At 45.5% G+C, this 20,258-nt stretch overlaps 1 protein-coding gene across 1 annotated transcript in view; it reads left to right on the top strand.

The window, feature by feature from the left end:
* Positions 1-676: 676 nt before the first annotated feature.
* LOC140906297 (1-phosphatidylinositol 4,5-bisphosphate phosphodiesterase gamma-1) overlaps positions 677-20,258 on the top strand; it is a 79,251-nt gene continuing 59,669 nt past the window's right edge. The window contains exon 1 of the mRNA XM_078851402.1: positions 677-2,131. Coding sequence (XP_078707528.1) covers positions 1,912-2,131 — 220 coding nt within the window. The 5' untranslated portion in view covers positions 677-1,911. The remainder of the gene's footprint in view (positions 2,132-20,258) is intronic.

Raw genomic sequence — 20,258 nt, 5'->3', positions numbered from 1 at the left:
ACCCGCTGACCCCACCCCCGAGCCACTCTCCAGAACTCTCACTCCTGCGCAGGGCTGGAGTTGTCCCTTGCCCCCAACCCCTGCACATTCCTCCGTGCCCCACTAGGGGTCGCACCCTACTTTTCTGGCAAACTGGGCAATTGTCCAAAGTCGGGACTGCTGGGACAGGGCTTAAAAAAGGGACTGTCCTGGCCGAGACAGGATGTATGGTTCCTCCTAACTAGCATATGGCAATACACAGTTAGGTAATGGAAGTGAGTATGGCCAGGCTGAAAGATGGATACATTTGGACATCAATGGGACAAACGCGACTGAATAATGTAGCTGTCCTTAACGTGCATCAATACCCTACCAGGGAACTAGATGTAAATAAGATTGCTGACAGTTTCATCCAGAAAGCTACAGAGAGACATAACGTCATTAAACTGTGATGCTAGTGAAGACAGCTTGTAGGTGAGTGCAATGATTTTAATATACTGTAATTCATGATAATGTAATTATATAGTTGGTTACTATTTTAATAATGATTAAATAGTTAAGATACCAATGATAGACTCATATTCAATAACTAGAATATGGAAGAAGTGTATAAATATGCTGAAAATAGCTTCCCCCCAAAACTGGCAGAGCCCCCCCCCCACCTCTTCGAAAGCACCCATCCACAAAAACAAAAGTCAGACTCTCCAGATGTAAGAACTGTGTGGACAGCAGCATGTCCCATGCTGCTTCCCAGCCCGTCCTGCCCTCATCCCTCCAGAGGGAAGCAGGTGCTTCCTGCCTCTAGATGTCACTCTCCACCATCTTTTCTTTCTCTCCTTCTATTTTTCTTTCTCCAAGATCCTGCAATTTTTTTTTTTAAATTCCTTTCTGATCTCTTTCCGGCCATGTGCGATTGCAGTTTCCTCTGGGCGTCCATTTCACCAGCCTGAAATTAATCAGCAGAGAGAGGGAGAGAGAGAAAAGGGGGGAGAACCCCCCCTTGTCATCTTGATCCCCAAGCAGAAGCAGAGCAGCAGCCCCCAGGAATTCACACCAATACTCCCTCGCCAGGATCTGCAGGCGGAGAGGAGAACTGCAACCCCCGGGCTCCCTAACTGTGATCTGCTGGAGCAGGGGGAACCCCACATCCTCCAGATTCCCTGCCAGAAATCTAGTGGACCAACCCCTCTTCATTCCTCCCCAGAATCCACAGGAAAAGCCATCAGGAGACCGCCTGTCCCTCCTCCACTCCAGCCCTCCCCACCCCCAGTTTGGAGGAGGTTGCTCCTTGCTGGCTGAGGGGGAATTCTCTGGATCTGGCTGGACAGCCTTTTTTACTTTGCACCATCTGGGCTTCTTTCCTCCATCTCTTCCACAGCTGACAGTAAAACCCAGCCTCGCAGAGCTCTACAAGGGGCTTTTCCTCCATGCCACCCTGCAGCACGAACAGCTCCAGCTCCCATGCGTGGATTGTGTGGGTTTTGTGTGTGTAAAGGGGCTGCTGTAATTTCAGCCTCCTGGACCTGCCCTGGTTGGATTATTTTTATAGCTCTGATTTGAAAAGCAGCCATCAAGCCTTCCTGCCTGCCTGATCTTTGACTGCTGCAGCTGCAGCTGTATTATAGCAGGGAAGCCTCATTCCTGGGTTGCAGAGAGAGAAGGTTGCAGGATCCTTCAATCCCACCCCCTTCCTCTTTCCACAGCTCTGAGGAGAGTCCTGGCTCTTTGCAGTATATGTGGTGGAAGCCAGCACTAGGAGCCACTGCAGCAAAGGAAGCACTTGTCTCGGGTGATTTGGGGGAAAGGAATTGAAAATAAGAGGGTAGATTTTGTTTCTGCGGGTCTTGGCTTCATTTCCCAAAGGCTCGTTCCTTTCATGCATGACACAGATCCTGCTCTGTGATTCCTTCAGGCGATGGCCATGCAGTAAAGATGTCAGTGTACAGGGTGAACAGTGTCAATGGGTTTTTGGAGGACTCCAGGATGGAGGTTGGGGACATGGGGAGGATCCTCAGGAGTTTGGAAATTGGGACCGTGCTGACCTTGTTCTACCAAAAAAAGTCCCAGAGGCCAGAGAGGAGGACGTTTCAGGTGAAGCTGGAGACCAGGCAGATCATTTGGAGCCGGACGCCTGAGAAAGTGGAAGGAGACAGTGAGTATATTCCGCATCGCGGCATGAACCAAGAAAATGTCTGTCTCTAAAGCTGACAAATGTCTCTCACTAGGGGAGCTGGGCTTGGTGCAGCTCAGTCCAAGATTCCAGGAAAATCCAAGCTGACTGCACTGGCTTGTAAATCTCTGTGGGGAGGCAGCCTGGCCTAGTGGATTGGGAACCGAGGAACTCCCCTATTCTAGTTCTGGCTGGGCTCTGCCAGTGACTTGCTGCATGGCTGTCGGCAAGTCTCTAGATCTGAGCCTGTAAAATGGGATGGTGGCTGTTGAGAGGGTTCACGGGTTAACCTTAGTAAAGCTCTTTGAAAAGTGCTATTCGTCTGTTATGTTTTATCCATCGCTGTGGTGATGGCGGTTTAATGATGGGTCGCAGCACCTTTCTTCTAAGGAATGGTGCTAACTGTACTGGAGGTTTCGACCATGTGCCCAGGGATCGTTTCGCTAGCCACAGAGAAGCAGCAACCTCTGGAGCGGAATGTGGCATCTGTTTCGCCGCAACAGTCAGTGAAGAAGAATGCAGCATGGAAGTGCAGGGGGATTTAGATCAGGAGCATGTAGTTACTTGCGCAGGGAGGTGGCCAGGACACCAGGATTAACACTTCCTCCCCTGATAAAAAGCACCAGGAGATCATTAATAATCACAAATGGTCATGACCTTTGTTTACGTCGCACCCTAAAGAGGCCTCATCCAGCAGCCCAGCACCACCCCGGGGCGCTGGTTCTGTGCTGGGGAAGAGCGCCACCTACTGCACCAGCAACACACCACTTCCTGCAGCGGCCCGAGTTTGTCCCGCGGAGGTTTCCCACCCACGCCGTGACCGAGCCCAGCCCTGTTTAGAATCACTGAATCACTGAAGGTCAGGGTTGGAAGAGACCTCAGGAGGTCCTCTAGTCCAACCCCTTGCTTGAAGCAGGACCAGTCCCCAATTCTTGCCCCAGATCCCTAAATGGCCCCCTCACGGATTGAACTCACAACCCTGGGTTTAGCAGGCCAATGCTCAAACCACTGAGCTATCCCTCCCCCCATTGTTTAGCACATTGTGCCTGAGCAGATGACAGCATGAAGGGAGTGGGCTCCTCTTTTCACCTGCCTCCCATTTATTTTTTCAATAAGTTCCCAGCAATTATCATGCTGTTGTCTCTCTTGTCTCGCTCAGCCACCACAATCCCCATCCTCTCCCTTGGCAGCTCCGCACTCTTACAGCCTGCAGAGCACATGCGGCCACTCTGTTATCTCTTCCTTTCTGATTGCCCTTGGCGTCCCTGCTGCAGTTCCCCTGACGATAATGGAGTTGACAGGGGTGAGCGGGTGGTGTTTTCCTGCTTTGCCTCATTTATGCCCTTCCCTGTGCTTTAACCCATCCTTCTTCTTTCTAGTCCCTTCCACTCTGCTTGCTTGGTGGGGGGATACTCTCAGCTCAGCAGGGGCGAATTCACTCTCGTAGTGCGTGTTACTGCTAAGGGGAATTGTGTGGCTCCTGCCAGAAGATAATACGTGTTCATCTGCCTCCCGTGTGTTGCTTACTCAGGGTCTACTTCATCAGCGGCAGAAGAGGGAGGTATTGTCCCTCTGTCATGCTTTAAATGGCCAATCCCATCCCTTATTCTTGAGAAGTGGTTGCAGCCAGCCATGATTTTACACAGGAAACCAGCACATGGTTATGGAGATAACACTAACCCTCCACAGGGAAAGCCCCACTGAGTATGGAGTCCCTTTAATGTGCAGTTATCCTCTGAAAAGTGGCTGTGGAAGAATGATCCCTCCTTACGCAGCAGATCTGCTCCCCCTGGGTATATCAAAGGCAGAGCTACTTGCTTTAGTGACAAAAATTAAGTGTTTACTACTTTTACTCCTATCAGCTCTTTAGACCCAACACAGCTCTGGGAGAGGGAGCTGGAGTCATGCATCATCAACAGGATTGTTTACGTTTCAGTTGCAGGGTCAAGTGTGCATCTTCGTTGCTTTCATATCCTGCCCTTAGTTATATCTTTACAACCCTATTGCCTTCAATGGGGTTGCAGAGGTATAACTGAAGGCATAATTTGAAAACAGTGAAATTACACAGGTGTGAGGACAAAATTTAGCCTGAAGGGTCATTATCACTACTGATGATGCATGAACCAAAAAGAACCCAGCTTGACACTCAGATCCCAGGACAGTAGATAGAAAAACATTTTTTTACTTGGAAACGTATAGGATTTGTTCTGGACTCACTGAGAGATGATAAATATGGATTCCTTTTTATGGTGATTTTTGAGCACAGAGATGTGCGCTAATGGTCAATTGGATATTTGCAAAATGATGCAACATTTAACAGATCAAAGTGCTGTGCTGTGCAAACACTAATTAATACACCCATAAACCAGCCATAGGTGGTACGTAAGTAATAATAACCCAAGTTTATTAATGGCGAAACAGGTACAGAAAGACTTGGACCTTAACTTTTCAAAGTGTCCAATAATTTTGGGTGCCCAGCTTGAGACATGTAGAGTGAAATCCTGGCCCCACTGAAGTCAATGGGAGTTTTGCCCTTGACTTCAATGGAGCCAAGATTTCCCCCCAAGAGTCTCACTTTCAGAGATGCTGAAAACCTACAATCCTAAATAAAGTCAATGGGAACTTTTAGCCTTTGTTTGCCAGAAGCTGGAAGTGGACAACAGGGAATGGGTCACTTGATGATGGCCTGTTCTGTTCATTCCCTCTGGGGCACTTGGCATTGGCCACTGTCGGAAGACAGGATACTGCGCTGGATGGACCGTTGGTCTGAACCAGTCTGGCCGTTCTTATGTTAACTGCAGGTACACTAGTCCTCTGTAAACCAGGCCTAAAGTTTCTCAAGTTGGGCACTCAAAATGAGTGGATACATTTGAAAATATGAGTCTAAGTGACTTGCTCATGGTTACCCAGAAAGCCTGTAGCAGAGCTTGGAATAAAACCCAGAAGCTCCAGGGAAACAGAGCTTTGCTCAGACCTTTAGACCACTCAGCCTCTCTAGAAATCTAGGAAGTTGCTGATTGTTACTGTAAGGGTTTCACTGAATTTTGACAGGTTTCAGAGTAACAGCCGTGTTAGTCTGTATTCGCAAAAAGAAAAGGAGTACTTGTGGCACCTTAGAGACTAACCAATTTATTAGAGCATAAGCTTTCGTGAGCTACAGCTCACTTCCTCAGATGCATCTGAGGAAGTGAGCTGTAGCTCATGAAAGCTTATGCTCTAATAAATTGGTTAGTCTCTAAGGTGCCACAAGTACTCCTTTTCTTTTTACTGAATTCTGAATGTTGATAAGAAACAGGTGGGAATGTCAGTAGTTCATAGACCCTTGGAAAATGAGAACATCCTGCTTGTTATGCATTTGAATTCAGCCCACCATTTTCCCCCTCCATTAGGGAACTCTTATGTATTCTAGATTGCCTCTCCTAAAGATCTTGCATCCCGTGTAAATAGCCCTCTGCTCTGTAACAGGCTGAGTAATGGTGTAATCATCATTATAATAATGGTAGTGCCCAAAGGCCTCAGAGACCATCTCTTCTGGGATTTATTTTACTATCTCTTCTGGGATTAATCTGGTATCAGACCGCAATGTGCTGGCCAGATTGCTCTTGTCTTAATAGGATGGTGTTCTTCGCTTCTTGTCCCAAACTGTTGAGGCCGGGCTGCATGTTGTTAAATATATGCCATATTACATCCCAGAGGTGGCTCCCTTTCTTTGAGGGGTGAACTAATCCCAATATGTAAAGCTTCTAAAGCCTGTTGGGATCCTTCTGAATAGAGGGTGGTGTACATAAGATTATTAACATTAGTGCAGGTATAATGGGATCTATGCTTGTCAGTGCCTGTAGAATTTATAAAGGAAACTCATAAGAGTTCATGGGAAAACAGATTCTGTGATGGGTTTCTATAGAGGCTCCACTTTAGTTCAGTGTTCATTAGCTTGCTCATTATGTTAGTGTCACCTAATTTACTAACCCTACTATAGATCATACGTTGTGCATGGGACGTATGTATATGTAGGGCATGTGTGGTTATATGGGTGTATGCCTATGTACAGCCTGGGTGTTTGAGTGTGTGTTAGGATGTGACAGCATTTGGTTATATATAGGCTGACAGTGTATTTTGGGTGTAGGTGTCAATTGATGGTCCCTTCTGGCCTTAAACTCTATGAATCTTTGTTTCCAGGTGAGCACGTCTGTTACATTAGGACTCTAACATTAACAGAGCTTAGTACTTACATGGTATTTTATATCTTCAGAGCACTTTACAAACATTAAGTCATGATCCTTGGGAGAGATTGTGCTGACCCCTCCTTAGCCTTCAGATTCCTCCAGCACTTGGCTTTTTTTGAACCCCAGTCTCGCTTTTTGAATCTGTCCTGCCTTGTTTCCAATCAGTCTGAGAACCCCTCTTTATCCATGGGTTTTATCCCACAGAATGACGCCCTCAGTGTCTGATACAAATCGATCCCCCACCTCCAGCTGGGAGATGTGGAAGGAATTGCCATCACTAAAACCAGTGAGTCCTTAACTTTTGAAATGGGGAGCAAGAGGGTGAGTTGGGGACTAACAAGGCCATGAAAGAACCACAGCCTGCTCCATTTGATTTTCCAGAATAATTCTTTGCCTGTCATTAAGACCTTGTCTACATTTGTTGCAGTGTGTAGGGTCCTTTCCCCACTGTCTTCCGCTGCCAGAGCCTTTCCCTGCTGCCAGAGCCTTTCACTGCGGCGGGGCAAGGCTCCAGCAGCAGGGAGGCAGCCGGACACTAGACTGCTAAAAATAGCAGCATAGACAATGGAGGTGCTGTTTGGGGACGTGGAGAGCAATGTAGGGTATATACTCTAAGGTTCTGGCATGTCTTTACTCGTCTAAACAGTGCCTCGCTGTCTACACAGCTATTGATGCCTGTACTTTGGGGGAGTGCAGTGTAGGTACTCTGCAAGCTGCCATAAATGTAGACATTGTCTAAGAGTGTCTTCCCTTTCAGGGTCTCAAAGCACTTTGCAGCTGATCCTTATGGCCCTCCTGGGAGGTGAGTGAGGAGCGTTAGCCCCCCTACACACAGGGTGTGAGAGACTTAGTCAAGGTCACACAGCGAGTCAGTGTCAGAGTCCAGAATCAAACCCAGCTCCCCCGGAATCCCAACCCTCCACACTAGGCACATGATCACACAGTCTGCATATCAGGCTTCCGAACAGCCTTCTCTCGATTGCCATGTAGGTGAGATGTCAGGAAAGAAGTACCCAATAGAGACTCTTGCATCTGCTTGGCCAGCTGTTGGTAGCTTGACTGTGTTCTAGCACTGAAGCGGTGATTTACGACACTGATGCTGTTGCTTCAGTTGTCAAAAACAGGGACCCTAGCGCAATCTACTGCTGCCCATGCTATAAAAGGCCCATTTCTGTTCTGACGAGCATTTGGAAAGCCCCTTCGTAGCACAGGTTTCACCCATGTGGAACTGATTAACCACAAACTTCCAATATCCCACTGCTGTTACCTGGACCATGAGCAACTATCAGACCTAAGCAACTTTACTTGGAAAATGCGGGTGAAAATTAAATATCCAGTACCCTTCTCTGAATTGGTAGCTGGTAACCTCCTGTCTCTCCTGTTCAAACAAACATATACATCCCCTTACCACACAAAGAATGGGATTACTGTCTGTCTGTGCACAGTAAAGATCCTTCCCTGTTTGCTTGCTTGTATGTGGGCAGTGTTGTCTAGTGATTAGAGGAAAGTACAGAATCAGGCTTCCCAGATTCAATTCCCAGCATTGCCAGTGACTCTCATGTGACCAGTGGGCAAGTCACTTATCCTTTCTATGCCTCAATGTTCCCATCTATACAATGGGGGCAGTAAAACGCGCCTCACAGGGATAGCTGTCATCTTGATCATTTTAACAAATTCCTCTTACATGATGACCTGTCATTGGCCCCTAAAGTGATGCTGGGACATGTGAACTTCCCATGAGATGACCCCAGGAGAAAAGGGAAGATCTCACCACTCTTAAGAGAGATGGCAATCCCAGGGCAGCTGCTCAGCTTAAGGAACGTTTGCAGAACACTTGAGCTTGAGATGAAAGAAGCCGCATGTTATTCCCTGCATACAGAATAGGTAACTGCCCTATGGACAGTGGAGCTTCTACTGATTTTGCTTATGGCTCAGGTCCTATTTTACAGGAGCTATTGGCATCAGTGTTATTGTGGAAACCAGGGGGATGGTGGGCCCAAGCCCACCTATAGCTAAAGGCCCTCCCCCTTAGCTAGGCCACAAATAATGGCGGGGGACAGCAGATGAAAAAACAGGGGAGGGAGTGAGTTCAGAGGGTAATAATGAGGGACCCAGAGGGGGACACCAATCAGAGAACCCCAGACAGCGCCCACTGCTCTTCAGAGGCATCTAGGGAGTCAGCAGACACCACCCAGAGGAATTCTGCTCGGATGTGTAGCGGTACTAGGGACTGGAAATAGACCACGCAGTCACTGAGCGTCACCCCCCCTACACAATCCAGCTTCCGTCTCCTGGTATGATGGACGGCTGACTTGGCCAGCACCAGGAGGAGACTAATGAGGAGGTTTCGTGACTTTGTGGGGCCACGGATGGTGACATCAGTGTAGAGAGGCAGTGCCCTTTCTGATTTGGTACCGTTTTTTAAGATCCCGATGTGCTTTCCTCACCATCAACAGTGGAAAAATAGTCCCGCCCTGCTGTTGAGAGACATAGGGCGTGTCTGCTGTTATGAGGAAGTTACAGCATCAAGTTTTGGCAGAGCAGCTCAAGGAGCCAACACGATTTATCTACCGAAGCACACACCTTGCAAGGCCACTGATCCGTGTGCTTAGGTCTCCCATTCCAAAGCAGGCAAAACAGTCATATATCTTCAGCCAAGTCAATTTGTATAATCCAGATCATTTTTCGTTTATAAAAAGGGAATTGGAACAACTGGGTAGGGGCCTTGCTGGCTCCTCTTTGCATTTAGTCCCAGCTCCATGCCTTAGAGCCAAGCATGCCGTTGCAAATAAAGCAGGACTGTCCTCAGGCACTGCTACAGAGAAAGGGATTAGGGCTCCAAATCTCCCCATCACGCTTATTTCACTATGGTTACCCTGACTCACTGCTGTGTGCAGAGTATATTTAATCGTTGGAAAGTTCAATTCTCTAGTTGTCACAATGGCTTCCTGCTTGCACAGTCAGGGCTATTTAAATAGTTTTATTTCTTATGGATGTTGCCAAGATCTCGTTCCCTCCCCTTTCAGTCCCATCCTGGCACTTTTAAATCTACTATCAATATGGTGATCAACTTGTAAAGGAATGAATGAGGCATCTTGTAGGCCACCTGATGATTTTTTTAACTGGATAAGCGGGCATAGCAGCGCTGCTGTGTATGGAAATAAAGGCATGCTTTAAAGCAGAAGACTCTTTGCTATTGTAGACTAATTACATGGTCAGTTAACCAAGACGGAACTCATGCTGTTTCTTATAATATAAATGAGTCCATGTGCTTCCACATGTCTGGGGCTTCAAGCCTCAGCTGTGCCTAAGTTGTCCCAAAGCAATCAGCCATCAACCATGAGGAAACTTGGAGAATAAGAAGCTCAGCGAGAGTAGTGGAGGTACCATCAGGACCTAGGGTCTCCCTGCTTTCACAAGTTAAGTAAGACTAGCTCTGGTAGGCACTTGGATGAGAGACCTAAATAAATCCAGAGTGCAGCAGAAAGTGGTGTTGGCAACTCTAGCGTTAATTTGGCTAAGCATGTGTACCAGGGTATAATCCAGACTGCATAGCTGTGTCACTCCTGTAACCTGGGGTGCCCTTTACAATGCCTTGCTGCTGTAGCCTCCAGCCTGGACGGCTCACAAACAGTCTCCAGCATGTAAGTCACTCCCAGCTATGTCTGTGTGTGTGCTGCAGCCAGCCAGCCACACCTTGGTTCTTGCCAGCCTTGGTCATGCTGCAGGGTGACTCCAGCACCCCCCTAGATCCAGAGTTTTCCCCAGAAATGTATGTCCTGAACTGCCCAGCCGTCTCCTGGACAGGACAAATACACGGAGAAAATCCCTCAGGGTTCCATACCTTTACCTTGCAGACACGCTATTTAAAGGGGGCCCTGTTGCTAGCCCATTTAAAAAACGAGAGTTTCAGGTTGATGATGTCCTTTTAAACAGAAGAGACACAATAAACCGTGAGAAGACACCATAAAATAGTGTCTCCTGGGCAGCAATGGTGGGGCGCTAAACCTACAAGGAAATTAACTGTAAAGCAGTTACCTCTGAAATGAACCTCTTGCTGTTAGCTTGGAGGATTTCCCAGGAGGACTTCTGCTGTGCACAACTGAGCGCCCCTCCATCACTGCCAGGAATCCAGGAGTTAAATTGTTGCACAACAAGAGTACTTGTGGCACCTTAGAGACTAACAAATTTATTTGGGCATAAGCTTTCATGGGCGAAAATCCACTTCATCAGATGCATGGAGTGAATTCCAACACCACTTTCTGTTGCATCTGATGAAGTGGGTTTTAGCCCATGAAAGCTTATGCCCAAATAAATTTGTTAGTCTCTAAGAGGCCACAAGGACTCCTCGTTATTTTTGCTGATACAGACTAACACGGCTACCACTCTGAAACCTCTCAACAAGAGTACTGGCTTTTTTTATACAAACAATGAGTTCTGTATTGCACAGAATTATGGGCCAAATTCTTAGTCACGGAACTGATCCCACCAGAGATGGAGATTGCTGATCCAAGAGCCCCATCCCTACTGCAGGGCTTTGTTCGCCTTTTCCACTGTCCCCTTTGGACTCGGTGTTCCCCTCAGTACTCAGCCTCCTTCTCCCCTTGGTTACTGGGGTTTATGCTCCCTCCCAGTGACACTGGAGGGTAGTCCAGTCCCATCCTCTGCCCTGAGTCTCATACAGAGGAGCAGCCATCTATTCTGGCCCTAAATCCCACTCCAGCCCAGGACTGCTTCCTACCCAGCTTGTTGGGCTCACAGGCTTCTTCCCTAGCCCCAGAGCTTAATTTGTGCCAGGGCTGCGCCCCGGCACCTCTAGGCTTGGCAGTTCATAGCCCCGGCGCCTCTGGGCTTGCTGCATCCATTATTAATGTAAACAAATTGATTGAGCCCTGGCACCTCCTTCATTACAAATTAAGCACGGCCTATTGCTGCTACTGGTTAGGTCTCCCCAAGCACAACACAGTCCACAGCTCCCAGCTTCTATCTAGGAAGGCGTCCCACTGGTCTTGCTTCAATGGGCCCCATCTGGATTCTTGGCCCAACTTCATCTGCACAGGGAGCTCTGCTAGTCCCGTTCCAGCTGCTCTTCCCCAGGGCAACTGTCCTTCTACTCCTCTCTGTGGAGAATTAGGTCCTGATCTTTCTCAGGCTAAGAGAGAGGAATGGGGTGGAGGGGGGGAAGCCCCTTTTTATAGCAGGTGCTACTTCCAGCAGGCAGTCACATGACCCTCAATCACCTGACCCAGGAGCAGGTCAGAGCTGGGGCTTGAGGTTCACAGCCCACCGTGCCACACTAGCATTTTTAAAAGAGTTGGAGGAACTTTCCTGAGGGTTGGGAAGTGGCAAAAACAGTCCCCTGTATTAGAGAAAGAATGGGTCATGACAGACAAGCCAGGGAACTATAGATCCATGAGTTAACATCAGCTAGGCATAGTTATCAACCCATGAAGGCTATGAACAGGGACATTTGGAGTGGGGCAGAGGGAAGCGGCTTTTAACTTGTCGGAAATACATTGGAACAAGAGGATTTTCTTCTTTCTTTTTTTGATGAAGTAGAATGGGGGTGGAGGAGCGGGAGCATAAAATCCTGGCTAAAAATAGGGCAGGTTAGAATCTCTGCTTGGAAACAGTCTTGCAGGATGTGGTGGGAGAATGTCTCAAAAAGGCTGGTTTGGTTAACAGGCCACTGGGAAGATTAAAATCGTGTATTTAAAGTAATTCTCCTCCCACCCCCAACTAATAATACTTTAGAGCATTTTAGAGAGTTCTCAAATTGTGGAGCCCACCCCAGCAGGTCACAGAATGAAGCATGTTGAGAAGCAAGCAGTGCAGGACTGGGTTATTGGGAAGGAATCTGACTGTGCAAGAGGATCTCTCATTCCAGAATCTGCTTGTCTTACACAACAGCCCATAGAATGAAAAAGCTGGAGAACCAGCAGGTTAGACTGTTCAACTAGGAAGGATTTTTTAAATCTAGTTTGCTTTTTCCCTGTTGCTGCTGGTGGTTTGTTTCAATCAGCTGGGACAGTGAAACTCTACTAGTCAATTTCACTTTTGTTTCTAGTCTGTTTCTAGTCAGTTTCACTTTCTGGTTTTCCTGCAATAGCTCAGTGCTGTTTCAAGTATAATGCTTAAATCCAGAAAAACACAAAACCAAAAACTGTATTTCAATTAATTCTTTTAATTCACAATCACACTCCTAGTCAGACAGTTTTGTGAGCCACCTTTTTTACAAAAAGAAAAGGAGGACTTGTGGTACCTTAGAGACTAACCAATTTATTTGAGCATGAGCTTTCGTGAGCTACAGCTCACTTCATCGGATGCATACTGTGGAAAGTAGAGAAGACATTTTTATACACACAAACCATGAAAAAATGGGTGATTATCACTACAAAAGGTTGAATGCTGGAAATGGCCCACCTTGATTGTCATACACATTGTAAAGAGAGTGATCACTTTACATAAGCTATTACCAGCAGGAGAGTGGGGTGGGGGGAGAGAAAACTTTTTGTAGTGATAATCACCCATTTTTTCATGGTTTGTGTGTATAAAAACGTCTTCTGTACTTTCCACAGTATGCATCCGATGAAGTGAGCTGTAGCTCACGAAAGCTTATGCTCAAATAAATTGGTTAGTCTCTAAGGGGCCACAAGTACTCCTTTTCTTTTTGCAAATACAGACTAACACGGCTGTTACTCTGAAACTTTTTTTACACAAACCCAGAATGCTAGGCTTCCTCCTGCTGACAGTCTCTTTAACAGCAGCCAGTTTCAAATCAGTCACAGAAGGTCACATGTAACAGGCCTGCTAGGGTTTGCTGAGAACATTACAGCGAGGACAAACAAGGGAAAGTCAGTGGGTTTCGTGGGCTTACATTTTCAGTAAGCATTTAATAATAATTATTCATGTTAGCAAATAGGATTGTCTTGCTAATTATTACTAGAACTTACATGCCTGCTAACTTTTGATATCTATAAATAGGGACATCTGGGAGGAAAAACAGAGATGTGTTTTAACTTCCCTGAACCAGGAGGAAATTTTTAATTTTATGTTCAGTAAGGATTCCCTAAGCATAGAAAGGAGATGGATCACCCCCCTCCTATGCAGAACGGAGGTGCAGCTAGCTTCTCAGCAGCATCCTCACTGTCACCCAACTTCTGCAAGTGGGGAGGTCTCAGGCTGAGGCAGCAAGGGTTTTCATATCATCCACAGAGGCCCAGCCACAGCTGTGTCCAGGGAGAAGAGGATTCCAGTCAGAGCAATTACTTCTGGCTGCTTTGCACTGAGGTTTTCTCCTAATGGATAAAGGAAGCTCTCTGGTCCTTTTGGTGTTGATAAAAGCAGCAGGTCAGGCCTTTTACAATGGCTGGTCCAATATTACACCCATATGTAAGCCATGTTGTGTATATATTTAAAGCACTCTTTGTAATGTACTGGATCCCATTAGAAGAGAAAGGGATGTTTACAGCTGGAACTGGATTCCTGGATGTTTTAATAGCTGGGACCCTTGAGACAACATAGGGGGGAGTTGGAGACATATTTCTGACATGATCTCTGAAAATCCAATGCAGATGTTGGTTTCCAGGAAATTGAGAATGGTATCGTACTGTGGGGATATGCAGCTCTGGGTACAGAAAAAGAGATGCGGCTAGCTCTGTTTATTCACACCTAGCTTGTCTCATTATTTATTATTATTTATTTCTTATTACGATAGGATCTAGAGGCCCCATTTGAGATTGAAACCTGATCATGCTGGGCACTGTACAAACACTTAATAACAGACAGCACATCCTTAACTGTGCCCCCATAGAGTTTCCAGCACTTTCCTTTCCCAAACTTCCCTCCTCTCACTGCCATGTGGTCTGTAGTGTGTGATGGTTGGGCCATTTGTGAAGTCTGTGTCCCTGGGTGGACAAGAAGAGGTTATGTATGTACTGTTAGGTGGCTTAGGTTTTCATTTCTTTGCCTTGGTGGTTCTGTGGTAGGTGTGTTGTGTGTAGACCAGCCTTAACTGATTCATACTGCGGCAATTTGTTTGAGTTCATCCCCCTTGCCCTGCAGTCTGATCCCCAGGATTTTGTCCAGTTTTAAAGGATACAGGGGCTGGGGCTGGAAAGACTGTTCCACAGCCAAACATTGGCTCTGTGAGAAAGTTTGATCTGGTATTGGGGAGTTTTCCTAAAGCTATCACAGGGCTGTCAGCCCCAAGCTGAGTTCAAAACTTAGGAGTCAGGCTCCAAAAAATCATGAGATTGGCTTAAAAATCGTGACATTAAACAAAAGGACTACTCTTGTGTTTGTCCTCTGGGATCTGAACCATCAGGGGACACTTGGGTCACAGTTTCAAGCCTTTCACACAACCAAGAGGGCTAGAAACTTGCTTATTTTAAACCATGAAAGCTGGGAGTCTCACATCATCACATGTCGCCAGGAGCTGGAGCTTCAAGAAAGCTACCAAATATTGTGAGAATTGTGAGACTATCATGAGAGTTGGCAGTAGTGCAAATAATATGCCCCAGTCCCAGAACAGCTTCCGTATGAGGAGAGATTTAAAAGGACTTTTCAGCTTGGAAAAGAGACGACTTAGGGGGAATATGACAGAGGTCTATACAATCATGACTGGTGTGGAGAAAGTAAATAGGGAAGTGTTATTTACTCCTTCTCACAACACAAGAACTAGGGGGCACCAAATGAAATGAATAGGCAGCAGGTTTAAAACAAACAAAAGGAAGTATTTCTTCACACAAGGCACAGTCAACCTGTGGAACTCCTTGCCAGAGGGTGTTGTGAAGGACAAGACTATTACGGGGTTCAAAAAAGAACTAGATAAGTTCATGGAGGATAGGTCCATCAATGGCTATTAGCCAGAATGGGCAGGGATGGTGTCCCTAGCCTTTGTTTGCCAGAAGCTGAGAATGGGCAACAGGGGATGGGTCACTTGATGATTACCTGTTCTGTTCATTCCCTCTGAACCACCTGGCATTGGCCACTGTCGGAAGACAGGATACTGGGCTAGATGGACCTTTGGTCTGACCCAGGACGGCCGGTCTTGTGTTCTTATGTTATGTTCTTATTATGTTCAGTCGAGCTCAATTTCCCTTCCTAGATTCCATCCTGTTGCTCCTAGATACACCCCTTTTAATTATTCTGAGTATTTCCTCTCTTTAGTGCTTACATCCCTCATATGTTTCAGGACTGTAATTCTCTCCCCTTCAGTTATCATATTGTTTCTCTTACTCTTTCTTCATAAGCCAACACTTCATGCCCTGATCATTTTCGTGAAACATTGTACTGGACAACATCAGCAGTGTAACAGTTTGCAAAAAAAAAGCAAGCATCATTCTGGGATGTATTAGCAGGAGTGTTATAAGCAAGACACAAGAAGTAATTTTTCCACTCTACTCCGCGCTGATTAGGCCTCAGCTGGAGTATTATGTTCAGTTCTGGGCACCACATTTCAGGAAAGATGTGGACAAATTGGAGAAACTCCAGAGAGGAGCAACAAAAATGATTAAAAGTCTAGAAAACATGACCTCTGAGGGAAGATTGAAAAAACTGGGTTTGTTTAGTCTGGAGAAGAAAAGATTGAGTGGGGACACGATAACAGTTTTCAAATACATAAAAGGTTGGTACAAGGAGGAGGAAGAAAAATTGTTCTTGTTAACCTCTGAGGACAGGACAAGAAGCAATGGGCTTAAATTGCAGCAAGGGTGGTTTAGGTTGGACATTAGGAAAAAGTTCCTAACTGTCAGAGTGGTTAAGCACCGGAATAAATTGGCTAGGGAGGTTGTGGAATCTCTGTCACTGGAGATTTTTAAGAGCAGGTTAGATACCTGTCAGGGATGGTCTAGATCAGTGGTTCGCAACCCACAGCTCGTGGGCCGCTTAAGGCCCAATCAGGACACCTCTGCGGTCCATGTGACATCCTCAGGGCCATACAGGTAGTATCGGATATGGCCCACAATGGTAACTAGGTTGAGAACCACTGATGAAGTGAGCTGTAGCTCACGAAAGCTCATGCTCAAATAAATTGGTTAGTCTCTAAGGTGCCACAAGTCCTCCTTTTCTTTTTGCGAATACAGACTAACACGGCTGTTACTCTGAAACCTGTCTAGATAATACTTAGTCCTGCCTTGGGTGCAGGCGATGGGACTAGATGACCCCTCAAGGTCCCTTCCAGTCCTATTCTACAATCTGCAGGAGACCGTGCCATGCACAAAGATAGTCCAGTGGTTAAGGTGTTAGCCTGATACTTCTGGGGCCTGGATTTGAGTCCCGGCTTCGCCACAGACTTCCTATGTGACCTTAGGCGAATCACTTAGGGGCAGCTCCTCAAAGGTTTTTGAGCACTTAACTCCCACTGATTTCAAAGGGTTTTAGGCACTGACATATCTTTGGGCATCTGGGTCTTAGTCTCCACTTTCCCACCTCACAAGAATGTGTGAGGATAAATACATTAATGACTGTATGCTCCAAAGATGGGGCTCAGATAAGTACCTAAGATGGGGAAGTGATAGATTTTTAGTTTTTCAGTTAATTGCCTGGGATCCTAATATCACCTCAGATTATTAAATCCAAATGAGCGTAAAAACAAAACCAGTTGACTTTCCATCATTCTTGATGTTTGTAGATTTCCCCCGCATCATTCATCTTAGAAAGCAATGCTGATCTGATTCCCTTTTAAGCCTCAATCCTGCAATCAGATCCATGTGAGCACTGCGGTTCTCTCACACAAATCCAGTGGTACCTTCAGTTTCTGGTTATCATGCCCTAATATAACAACCGCCATTTCGAGCATCACCAGGAATTGAATCTGGTGCCTCCAGACCTAAAGCATGAACCTCTCCAACCTGAGCTGTCAAACTAAAGCCCCTCGGTAGGAATTGTCACGGAATCATAATCTCTGTGGATCAGACACTGGGGGAGATGTACAACACACGGACAATGAGACTGGCACAAGGCTGGCCGATTTTGGGTTCCCAACAACAAATGTTTAAGGTAAAAAAATCAAAAGGAGAGCAAACCCTGTGTTCCTTGATTTTTTTTACAAATTAACAAAATAATCATTTGATTCATACTAAAGCCATTTTTATTTGTTACTTCAAGTAAAGTTTGAGCTGCAAATACTGCACAAAATCACCAGTGTCCTTTGGAGAGTCTCTTACAGGAAAAATAATCTTGTACATCTCCAAGTTTCCCTGAATGTAACTCAACGCTGACATGGGGTATTCATTAGGCTGCCTCTCTCTTGGACACACTCCGCATATTGATAGCTCATCCCATCCAAAAGGCAAACAAGCCACAGGTTTAGGTCCTCTCCATCTCCCTGGTGCATTGGCTCCATAACAGCGAGACTTAGTGGCTCCATGTTAGCAGCACAAAGATCTTCGTATGGGGCTAAACAAATAAACTGCTGGCTTTCAGCAATGGTGTGTTGTGAGCTCGATGGCTCCTGATGGTGGGCTATTCAGTGACTAGCTCTGTGTTTTGAACTACTAAGTTAAGCTCTAATAGCAGGGGGGCTGTAGGTCAGGATAGAGGTGCATTGGCAGGGCTGTGTGTGAGGGGAGGGCCCCAGCCGAAATAGCAGGGGAGGTTGTGGGTCAGGTTCCAGGTTCATGAGCACATTTTAAAGGAAAAATCTCAGACTTCCCCCATGTTTGTGAGTCATAAAATCCTAGACGGTGGAGAGTGAAAAACCTCTGTGGGCTTGATCCTGTACTCACCGAAGTCAACGGCAAAGCTCCCATTGACTTGAATGGTGCAGAATCAGGGCCCATGTCCCCTTTTATTATTTACTAGTCCTCACAGGTGTGTGCAGTTCCTCCCAATTTGATACTATCAGTGAATGTCACTAATTCAACATGCTAATTACCCACGTCTTCAAGACCATCTTTGTAACAATGCAATTTAAAAGGCTCTACGTTGTCAAGTCTTTCTTGTCCTTATAAATTTGATGCTCTTTCCTAATTTCCTGGGATTTAAAAATAAAAACCAGGATTTTGACAGATTACAAATAATAGCATCAGTGCTTCATCTAGGCGGGAATGGAGAAACCACAGATGCAGATGCCATAGCAAACCAGAAAGTGCACTGCACAGAGCTTAGAATGAGCAGATTCTAGCTAAAATATAGAAGTAAACCTCAGCATTGGCATTAGCCACATGTTGTCATTTCCAGTGTGTGTGGGGGGTGGAATAGAAATTTGATCTACCATATGCTCAAAGAGTGCCCTTTTATGGAGTAGGAACAGGCAGCGAAAATAACACACACACACTCCAAACCTTCCTCACAAAACTGGAACTGAAACATTTTAGAGGTATGTGGTGTACTTCCCCACCTGCCTCTCCCAATCTCATTGTTTTTCAGTCACTTTTAATTAACCATGTTTATTACTGCGGTGCCTAAGGGCCAGCCAAGAATGGGGCCCCATTGTGCTAGGTACTGTGCAAACACAGAGTCCATGTGAGACACTCTGTGTCCCAAAAAGTTTATACTGTAAATAGAGAAGACAGACACAGGGTCAGGGAAGAGGTAGAACATGCATTCTTGTGGCTTGCTGAACTTCTGGGTTCTGGACAGGATGAAAAGCAAAGATACCACAATAGAAGCTTGCACCCTACCTTGCTCAAAAGAGCTTATTATTAGGGTTGTCGATTAATCGCAGTTAACTCACACAATTAACTCAAAAAAATTAATTGCAATTTAAAAAATTAATCGCGATTAATCTCAGTTTTAATTGCATTGTTAAACAATAGAATACCAATTGAAATTTATTAAATATTTTGGATGTTTTTCTACATTTTCATATACATTGTATTCCGTGTTGTAATTGAAATCAAAGTGTATTTTTTTATTACAAATATTTGCACTGTAAAAATGATAAACAAAAGAAATAGCGAAAACAATGAGGAGACCTTGTGGCACCTTAGAGACTAACAAATTTATTTGGGCATAAGCTTTTGTGGGCTAGAACCCTCTTCATCAGATTCATGGAGTGGAAAATACAGGAGGAGGTATAAATACATGACAAGATGGGAGTTGCCTTATCAAGTGTGAGGTCAGTCTAATGAGACAATTCAATTAACAGTAGGATACCGAGGGAGGAAAAATAACTTTTGTAGTAGTAATGAGAGTGGCCCATTTCAAACAGTTGACAAGAAGGTGTGAGTAACAGTAGAGGGAAATTAGTATGGGGGAAATTAGGTTTAGGTTTTGTAATGACCCAACCACTCCCAGTCTTTATTCAGGCCTAATTTGATGGTGTCCAGTTTGCAAATTAATTCCAGTTCTGCAGTTTCACATTGGAGTCTGTTTTTGAAGTTCTTTTGTTGAAGAATTGCCACTTTTAGGTCTGTTATTGAGTGACCAGGAAGATTGAAGCATTCTCCTACTGGTTTTTGAATGTTATAATTCCTGATATCAGATTTGTGTCCATTTATTCTTTTGCGTAGAGACTGTCCAGTTTGGCCAATGTACATGGCAGCGTGGCATTGCTGGCACATGATGGCATTTGAAATGGGCCACTCTCATTACCACTACAAAAGTTATTTTTTCTCCCTTGGTATCTTACTGTTAATTGAATTGTCTCGTTAGACTGACCTTACACTTGGTAAGGCAACTCTCATCTTTTCATGTATTTATACCTGCTCCTGTATTTTCCACTCCATGAATCTGATGAAGTGGATTCTAGTCCACAAAAGCTTATGCCCAAATAAATTTGTTAGTCTCTAAGGTGCCACAAGGACTCCTCGTTGTTTTTGCTGTTATAAACTAACACGGCTACAACTCTAAAAGAAATAGTATTTTTCAGTTCATCTCATACAAGTACTGTACTGCAATCTCTTTGTCGTGAAAGTGCAATTTACAAATGTAGATGT

This window comes from Lepidochelys kempii, chromosome 2 (assembly GCF_965140285.1).
Source record: "Lepidochelys kempii isolate rLepKem1 chromosome 2, rLepKem1.hap1, whole genome shotgun sequence".
Lineage (NCBI taxonomy): Eukaryota > Metazoa > Chordata > Testudines > Cheloniidae > Lepidochelys > Lepidochelys kempii.
Note: the sequence above shows the minus strand (reverse complement) of the source record. Positions and strands in the feature narration are given on the sequence as shown.